At 33.9% G+C, this 10,262-nt stretch overlaps 1 protein-coding gene across 1 annotated transcript in view; it reads left to right on the forward strand.

Annotated features, from left to right (window-relative positions):
• The window catches only part of LOC129746563 (uncharacterized), a 46,672-nt gene extending 39,355 nt beyond the window's left edge, over positions 1–7,317 (forward strand). Inside the window, exon 2 of the mRNA XM_055740261.1 lies at positions 6,502–7,317. Within this exon, the coding sequence (XP_055596236.1) occupies positions 6,502–7,315 (814 nt within the window). The 3' untranslated portion in view covers positions 7,316–7,317. The remainder of the gene's footprint in view (positions 1–6,501) is intronic.
• The last annotated feature ends 2,945 nt before the right edge of the window (positions 7,318–10,262 follow it).

Consider the following 10,262-nt stretch of genomic DNA (forward strand, 5'->3'; position numbering starts at 1 on the left):
GGAATTTTGATTTATTTCAAAACAAAAACGTCGACGCTGGAGAACGCTGCTGTTTAGAACAAGTTTAGCGTTTTAGTACAATGCTGTCACTGACGCGACGCACCATTGTGGTGGCTCAAACGGAAAACGGTATCCCCAAAATGAAATGTCAACGCGACGCGACGTCCGACGGGCTATTGTGCGGGCGCCTTATTTCGCCGAAAGAAGCATTGAAAAGTAACCAAATTCATGGTATTTCACATATGGGACTGTTATGCGGGTATATTTCGTATGGGACAGTCACAAGTTGATATTTTTTTCGAAATTTTCCTAGAACAAAATCTTTTTTTTTATTGTTTTATATTGAAGCCCTATGTTCAAAATGACGAACTGTCAGGTTAGATGAAAATTGACGAAAATTCATATAGGACTGTTATGCGAGTAGGGGCAGTAAAAATCTCTCAATATCTCAAATAATACAAAAATTATAGAACAAACAAAAATTATAGAACGCTGGCTGGATTAACTAATTCGTCGAGCCCTAATGAAAAGCTTCTTATTTATTTATAAAATCGAGAATAATGTGACATCTATTAATTATACTTGATATGGTTTTTATTAACATCTATTCTCAATTTATGTTACGTATAGGGTGGTTGAAGCGAAAAAAAAACATTCAAATAATATCTTAAAAAGAAATTATTATCACACCCAATGTTACCCAAACATGTGTGAAAGAAATCATTGTTGGCTAAAATTTTCTCACCGTGAACTAAATCGGTCTGTCGTATATTTTGAAATCCTGTTCCAAATTTGCATGAATTTGGAACAAAGGCGTATAACTGTTGGGAATTTCGAAATCGATAACTGTGCTAAAACAGCAATTTACGCCACCGGTGCCAGCCGAAATGTTTTAGCGTGGTCGAAAACCGTGTTTTGCATCTACCGTTGGGACAGCCCTTATGATTTACTTCAAGCAGAGATGATACGGAGACCTTGGAGATTGCGTGATAAGAGGAGCAGTTCTTGTAACTCAAATAAACGTAATAAGTAAATTTGAATTAGTTATCAGACTACATTTCAACTGTGTAGGTGAAATGGTTTGTATTTGAGGACGTAGAGTTTTAGATATTAACAGTAATTGTACTAAAGTCAGAGCGCACTCAAGGCTCTTATATTTCATAAAAACCTTAGAGTTCCATGGAGGCGTTTAATTTTAAATATTGATTGTAATGAACAAAATTAGTTTTAAATAAAAAATAAAAAAAAATAAAAAATAAAAAATAATAAAAAAAAAGAGTCATAATTTATTTATTTTATTTCTGCGATTCTCATGTCCGAAGCTTTAAATTCTAGTTTTATTCGAAATTTTAATTCGCTTTCTTGTTTTGGGGTTTCGGAAATATTTATGATAAATGTGAACCTGGCTGTTTTAAGTTTATTTTCAAGCAAATGTCTAGTTCAGATTAAGGAACGTCATATTGAATTTTTTTTACCTGTATCAGTTAAATTTATCATTTTTGCGAGTTTGTGGGTCATAAGTAAGAACATGGTTTAATCAATTTCATTAATTGCTGTGTATTTGTGGTATTGTTATAATTTCTAGCTTAAATTGCGAAAACCCCATGGACGGGTAGGGGAGGAGCGGGCTATATGCGCCCATTAAGCAGAACACTGATTTAATCAAATATCACATCAAATATGTGTACAAAAACTATATACACGTGTGCAGGCATATGTTTTCTATATATTGGAGTAATTTTTATGTTAAAATTTTCTTCTGTTTCCAAGAAAATGATTTTATCATAAGTGTTGTCTAAAATGCCGAACCTCAAACCGTGCAGGCTAAATGCGCCTATTTATGTTTTGAACAAAATTTCTGTTTTTTGGGCGATATTTCCGTATAATTTCATTGAAACTGCTAGAAAGTAATAATTTCCGTACGACAAAGCTGAAGTTTTATAAAAATCTATGTATATTATAATTTTATGGAATAAAACAAAAGTTAGGGTTGCCATACTATGGAGGCAGTTCATCCATGAGAAAAACTTTATCAAATCTGTTTTTAGATCTTCAATTCTCTCTAAAGATGTTGTTCAGAGCTTAGATTTGAAGGTTAAATGATAAAAATCATTCATTTATTCTATTTAACCTGTTATTTTAGGATGGGGGCATTTTACAAACATGATGGAGGCATACAAAAACACTCTATTATTCCACTATATAATCATTAATTAACCTCCACAAAAGCTGAAATATGTTTAATTTCTAAAGTTCATTTGAGTAAGAAACAAAAACCATCCTAGTTTTTGTTTTAAGCTTCTTTACGTATAATTTTTAAAAGTCGAAATATTACATCAAAATGTATCAAAACCTTGTATGATTTTTTAATTATTTTTGAGTTGGTATATTCATATTATTCTTTCTTGCCTTATGCTAAAAGCGTATCACCCTCAAAATGTATTGGTCAGATAAGCTGTCTAGTCAGCCATTTCATCAAACAGCCGTAGGGTCATTTAACCCGATAGGCCCATTTAGGAAACCTTTCCCCTACTTTGCACGGGCCTGACCCAAACTGTACTTTCTCGAAGCGACAGGAACGGTTAAAGCTAATACATGAAATATTCCAAATTTTCTCTACAATTTCTCATTCTTAGATTTTTGAATAGGGTTACCAGATTCACCCAGCAAAAAAAGGACAATTAGCCGGTTAGGGTCATAAAGACCCGGATTATTGTTTGGTTATAGAATCAAAACTACTGAACCGATTTTCATAACCACTACCATTTTGAAAATGTCCAAATGTCTGCTACCAGATGCTTCTTTAAAAATTGAGTTTTGATTTGATTTGATTTTGATCACTGCTAGTATTTAATCATAGAATTTCAACATATCGAGGATCAAATCTGAGGTACATCGACTTTTACTTTATGCTTTTTGTCAGCCTGAGCACAAAAACTCTAAAATGTTAAATTTAATTTCATCATACGAAATAAAATACGACACCTATGTATGTGAAATCTGCACATTTAGTCCATTTTATGTTGAAATATGGATCATCAATTTTCCGGAATCTCTCGTTGAATATTTTTCGTGGTTCTTAATGTGATAAAAAAACCACAAAAAAATTAATTTAAGCTAGTTGCCATTAGTTTTTATAATTTTACTAGCTGACCCGGTGTGCTTTGCTACACTTTCCAAAGATAAATGTAATTTATAAAAATTTATTCAAATTTAGATTTCTGTAAGCATTTTTAAAAGTCAAACCTCATCATAGTTCAGAACCAACAACTTTGAAATGAGAGCTTCAACTGGATTTTCGAATTGCAATTCAAAGATAGTAAATATTTTTTACTGAAACTTGACCTCTAAATTTGTTTTTCAAGACCTGAAAATTGTACTCTGTTTTAATAGTTTTATAATGACTTAAACAATGTCAAAATTTATGGATTTTCCACCTTTTTTCCCAAAGTGGGAAGTTACGAACTTCCATGAAAACATTTGTCACATTCATTTTTGAGTTATGCCAAATACCCGCCAAATATCCGTATGCCAAATACCCTCATATAAAATACTTCTTTGAAAAGCTCTTTATCTTAAACTTACATGGGAGCTCCCCCATCTTTTCCAATTTTGTCTTTCATTGCTTGAAGAAGGTAGGCTGATTTACCCGGCTCGAGTTTACATAAATTTCTAATCGAAAGAAAAAGATTCGTATATTGGAATTTATTGCATATTGTACTTTATGGAGATAGAATTTTGAAAACCGATCAATAGCGTGAATCGGGACAGCTTTTCGAGTATATTTCTAATATTCTGTATTATGAGCACTTCCAGCTCCTGATTAGTTTTCAATGGTGTATTTTTTTTAGTTGAAAAAATAAGCTATAGAAATTTGAAAAAAACGATGAAAAAGATTTTTGATAACCATTTCAAACAGCTTACTGCACCATCCTTGCCCTTCGAAGCAGTTTGAATATCTATCCTTTTTGCGCCAAAAATTATGATAAAAAATGTTTCGCCATATGCCAAACTCGTGGACATGAGACATTACAGCTTGAAGTTTTCCCAAACAGCACTTGTCATGGTATGAAAATTATCGATTTTATACAGTGCAAATTAATTTTTTTTAAATAAATTTATTGAAGCAAAAAATATTAATATTTAAAAAAAAATGTCAATTGTATCACTAAATAAATTCTCAGCATTTTTTTTTTCTCTTTGAAAGTCAAATATTCAAAAAAGTTGGCAAAACAAATTTCTAAGTTAACATTTGTCCCGTACGTTGGGGCAAGTGTAAATTCAAAGCTTATTTTCAAATGCTTCAGAGTAATAGCTTTAAAATGGATTTTATACTTATTTCTGTTTGTTTGTTTTATCAAGTTTCACTGATATATTTGCAGTATTCCTGCAGTACAAATTTATGTTTGTTATTCCACTTTTAACGAATGCTGTAGTTCCCATTTCCATTTCGAGATTCGTTTCAGTTGTGTATTTAGGCCGAAGAAACAATTTCTAGGAGAAAACATAATTTTTTATTTTTTTGTGACAGAGAAAAGTCGAACGTTTGAACATGCTCTAGTGTTCCTTGAATAAAAATTCTTTCGGAAAATGAATTCCCTCACTTTTGGTCAATAAAAATCACTTTATTTCACTGACACCATTCACTTACGCACATGTCAGTCCTATCTTATCTAATTTAAAAAAAGGCTCTTAATTAGTTCATGTGTCGGATCGGATTTTTTGATCTTCTTCATATTTAAATGGCGCTTGATAAAACTTCAATTAAGTACATTTTTACATTTTAAACAAAATGTTTCCGATCTACCTCTGTAGAAAACATATTATTCATATTTCTGTTATCAATATGATTCAAAAATAACCTAGCAAAATGGGTTAATAAATTTTATGTAAACTCTTTGCTTTCTGCATATTTTTCAATGTCCACAAAGTGTCATACCATTAATTCATTAGCACCAGAACTAAATTTATATTTTTTAAACAACAAATGCTACCTTCATTAAAACGAACTGAATATGGAAGTATTTTTGCAAATCTTTCAATTGGTTTTGATTCGATTGAAAATACCAATCCGTGTCACATCTAGCCGTCATTTATTTCCACGTGCTGTGTACAATTGAGCAAGAAAAAACACATCTAGGTTGCATATCGCCCCCACGTGCATAAGAAATATAGGTACTTGGGTGAGAATCAGGTGCCTTATTGTTAAATTTTTTCAGCGATCAATGAACAGTATATTTTGGTTACTATCCACTTGCGACGACGTTTGCTTGACCATAGAGACGAAAAACAAACCCCTCAAAGAAAGAAAAACTCTAAAAATGGATGCCATGACTTTTGAATTTCAGATTTTGGCAAAAAAATGTATAGGTATGTTTTATTCGATCGGAAAAATGTCAATCTGGGTCACATCTAGGCGTCATTCAAACCATGTGCTGTACAAATAAGCTAGGAATCAAGAGGAAAAAAATCACTTCAAGGCTTCATATCGCCATCCCTTGCATTGAAAATATGCTTGGTTGAGAAATACGCGCCAAAATATTCCCACTGATCAGTATGCTATGCCATGGTTACTATCCTCTCGCGACGTTGGCTCGCGACCGACGCCTCGACCATGGAGACGAAAAACAAACCGCTCGAAAGAAAAAAAATCTCGAGAAAATAGATGTCATGACTTTAATTTGTTTCGAAAAACTACAAATTTTGTATGGGAGCCCCTCCTTCCTTAAGTCGGAGCGGTTTGTAACTATTATAGAAACCATCCCCGGCCCCAAAAACCCTCAGATGCCAAGTTTCACGATGATCGGTTCAGTAGTTTACGAGTCTATAGGGAACAGACAGACAGACAAACATTGATTTTTATATATATAGATAGATTTAATAATTTCTTAGCCCAGTTTCTAAATAAAAAGTAAGTTAAAAAAACATTAGTTTTCAAGAAGAAAATCTATTTTTATTTATATTTCTTATATTTATGTTCATGACATATGACATCGGAAATCAATAACTTTTATTACTTTAAATGAATAATTAAACACGCCAAAATTTAACTGACATAGTGAAATTTCATTATTTCAACCGCGATTGTCACGATCTCCTTTCAAATACGTCATCCTTTTTCGATATTTGTCAGTTTAGAGATTTTGGCTAGTAAAAGAGAATATATTAACTATGATTACACATCTAACATGTTTATAAAATTATTAGTATATGTTTTTTTATACAAAAATTAACTAACATTTTATCATCTTGCGGATAGATTGTATTCGGTTTCATGTTTTAAGTGACGGATAATTTTTGCCCCTTATTGGTAGAAAGACGAAAATCTTGTTTGCTAAATTTGATCTAAATATTTATGAAAATGTATTACCTTACAAGTTGTACAAGACTTCATTGTAAAGATGTATATATCTAACTGGTTTAGAAAGCCCGTTCTACGTGATCTAACGATGTTCCCGTATGGACAAAAACTCATAAAATTTTCCATCATATTTCTTCCAGATGCCTTGCAATCAAGTTCTTCCTCATGGTTCTGGCTCATCAAAGCTCAGCTCAGTTCAAAATACTCGGAGTCTCATCGACGCGCTCGAGGGGTGGAGGAGAAAATGGAATAACGCTAGTACAAATCAAACCACTTCAGCAGCGGCACACCGATGCCGTTGAGTCCAGGTCGTTTGGTGATTCTTTACAAGACCCATCGGTAGCCATGATCGATGCTAATTTGGACAACAACATCACCAACACTCCGATTAAATCGACAACTCCAGTAACGTCTGCCGCAACTCTAATGACTTCTTCGAGTAAAAGCCCAGTTCCAATACCAACCAGTAGAATCATTAAACTTCAAATCATGAACTCGACTGAGGCAGTCAACATCTCAGCACGGGAGGGCAAACTGCAGTACGATAATCAACGAACCGATAACGACATCATAAACATATCTCCTCTACGACCGAGCGCAACTATTGGTAGTCCAACATCCTCCCATCGACGGAGAGCGACCGGATCAATCAAATTGACCAACAACAACATCGGTGGCACTAACAGTGGGGGCGTCGAGGTCCGAGAATCTGAGCTTTTCTACATCAACAAACATTCGCAGTCGAAACCGTCGTCATCCTCGACATTCAAAAAGCAACACCCCCAAACGCTACCGAAAGAGAACGACATCCGCGACCATTCGGCGTCGATAGTTCAGCGATACAAACGCCGGAAGTACAAGTCGAAATGTCGCTGCGAACGAATTTGGAATTGTCCCCGGATACAGATCTCAATTGCACGGTGTGCGCCAGATTATTTTATGTGCTGCTTCTAGCTGAGTGGATTGCGGTTAGGAGAAAAACGAAAAAAAACAGTCAAGTACCGCCCATTTTCGAATGTCGGATCTTTTAAGAAACATTGATATAGTCTAAGCAGCGGGGGAGCTCACAGTAGAATAAGAAAAATAAATCTGTACAAGCAACCTTACTGGCGAAGGTTTCTTGTCTTACTTGTAGGATATTATCAATAAAAGAAAACAAACACACATTGTCACTAATCACAATCAGGAAATCACAACTTAAAATCTGAACTCAAATGATGATTCATTTTTCTAAGCGTAAGGTTTGTATTTTTAAATGGATATGCACTCTAAATCCAGGAAACATTTAGTAAAACTGCCGTAATTTAGATTCAGAGTTTGAAAATAAACTTATAATTTAAAATTCAAATACACATCATGACACTCATTACTATAACCCGTAATGCTCATTTTACAGACAAAGAGAAATAAGCAAAACACTGTTTTTTGCCAATTATGCCTACATAAAATGACTTGAACGCGATATAAGTTAAGTAAAGCATTGCTCATCAGCAAGAATGGAAGTGATTGATAGAATGCCTAGTATTTAAAACTATTTATTAAGTAAACTACTTTGGAAAACTATCGATGTTGGTTTTGTATAATCCGAAATTTCTTTCAATAACAATAACTGAACTCCAAATCAATCATGTCCTAACACGACAAACTTTCGAAATTAATTTTCAACAAGGTATGTGTTACCTATCACATGAGTCAATCTGGAAGATAAAATGAATCGAATGTTTCTACGAATCATCGATAATACTCTTGAACCAAAATGAAGCTGCTGAGTATCACGCAAAGGCCCATTCAAAGTTCGCGTGAAAATGAATGTGAACAAATATGATGACTAGTTTTTATTAACATGGGGAATAGACTGCCCCAAATGACCCGACTTTTGAAAAAGTTATACGCTGCAGGCTAAAATTGATCATGGGTCTAGTACAAGATCTCATGCCTAATTTGGGCCAGATCGGATCACGGGAAGGGGTCGTTAAACGAGCCTGAAGTGTGTATGGGATTTTGAGACATTTTGTTCGAGAGGAACATGAAAAACTAGTTTTTCATCAATAACTTTTGTCTCCTTCGACCGATTTCTTTCAAAAATGAGTTTTCTTAAACCCTAAATTATGACAAACATTTCATCCGAAGGTTTCATTTCAATTAAAGTTAAGATAAAAAAGTTATTAAGCTTCAAAAATTGGCTAACTTTTTTAAGGATGATATTCATCACTGTTTTAATGAGGCGGCTAAATTAGGGTTACCATACGTACTCTTTTAAGAGTACATGTACTCATTTTCGATCGAAAATTGGGCGTACTCTTCTTTTTGTGAAATTTTACCAAATGTAGGGGAGATGGGGGCATAATGGCCACCTTAAGGAAAACGGTTATTCATCCATAGAAAATAACTATAATATGGAGGTTACATTATTGTTTCGTGTTCAGACACTTGAAAAGCCTATTCCCTAACGGGCTGAAACGTGAAAAACTAGATGAAAACGTTAAAAAATGCATTTTAAAAAATTTTGCCAAAAGCTGAAAACCAGCCACTGTGGAGGCATAATGAGAACCCCCCCTGAGGCAGTATGAGCACCATTAATCAGGGCAAGATGTGCGTCTTCTGCCGGGGAATCTAGCAGCGAATTCAATTCGATGAAGTCAGGTGAGTCGTAGATTTATCAAACAAAGCAATAACAAAACAATCATGGTCTGTTTGTAGAATACAAACAATTCACGCACGCTCATACATTATGTGCTTTGTTCGGAGGATGATGCTACTAGACGTATAACGTAACAATAAAAAAATCGATCATGAATTGTAAATGGAAAAAAATCACCTCGAACAGAAATCTAACGCTAGTCTTTTGATTACCTCTCCGACACCTTACCAATAGGCTAAATCGACGGATGAAAACTAGTCGAGGTGTGGCGCTATAAATCAATTTTAATTCGCTGCTAGATTTTTTGTAGCGGCCCACCACACTCCCTTCTACGGCAGAAAATGCTCATTATGCCTCGATAATATGGTGCTCTATATGCCCCTAGTCAACAAATTTAAGTAAAAACGTGTTTTAAAATTGATAAAAGTGAAAAATCAAAAATTTTATGATGGTAAAAATTGAGAAACAATGTGTACATCATGTTGCAGTGCGTACATTATAGATCAAGGTTATTTTAAGATCATAAGAGCTTATTTCGTGGTGCTCAAAAATTATAATATTTTCGTAACTTGAGAACCAAGCTAGTTTTTTTTTAATATCTTTGTAAAGATGATAAGGAGATTCCTTTTTTTGTGAAAAATTAATACTATAGGAAGTACGAATCAAATCCTCATGAAAATTTATTTAAAAAAATACGCACTTTCGTAGAAAAGCGTAGTTCTCATTATGCCTCGGGTGCTCGTTATGCCCTTATCCCCCTACTCTTTTTTTTGTTGAAAGACAAACCGACGTATTTTTTTCCATTTCATGAACTTGATTTACATCTCATGCAAAAACTACAACAGGAATACAGCTTACAACAAATTACTTTAACATTTTGTTCTAATAATCATGCATTTTTAGTCGTTATAAACAGTGAGCGCGAAAAGCGCCTTTGAGTATTCAAGCAGTTAACAATATGTAAAAAATTAAGGTATATTACAAGAATATTTTGAAAAAAAATTTATAATTGTCATGTAAGTCACATAACTTCCAAGACATTAACAGTTTTTGATTGAATTGAAATATCTCGGTGCCTCAGATAGCAATGGGTTAAATTCCTACGGTATAAAATTGACATTTTTTAAACGCGAGGTACATTGAAAAATTCCATAGGGGAGAATGAGGATACTTGATCCCTGGGGATACTTGATTCCTTAGCTATATCTCGAAACTGGAATGTCTTACAAAGATCAAATGTTCTAGAAAAATGTGCCAAAA

The sequence above is a fragment of the Uranotaenia lowii genome, chromosome 2 (genome assembly GCF_029784155.1).
Source record: "Uranotaenia lowii strain MFRU-FL chromosome 2, ASM2978415v1, whole genome shotgun sequence".
NCBI lineage: Eukaryota > Metazoa > Arthropoda > Insecta > Diptera > Culicidae > Uranotaenia > Uranotaenia lowii.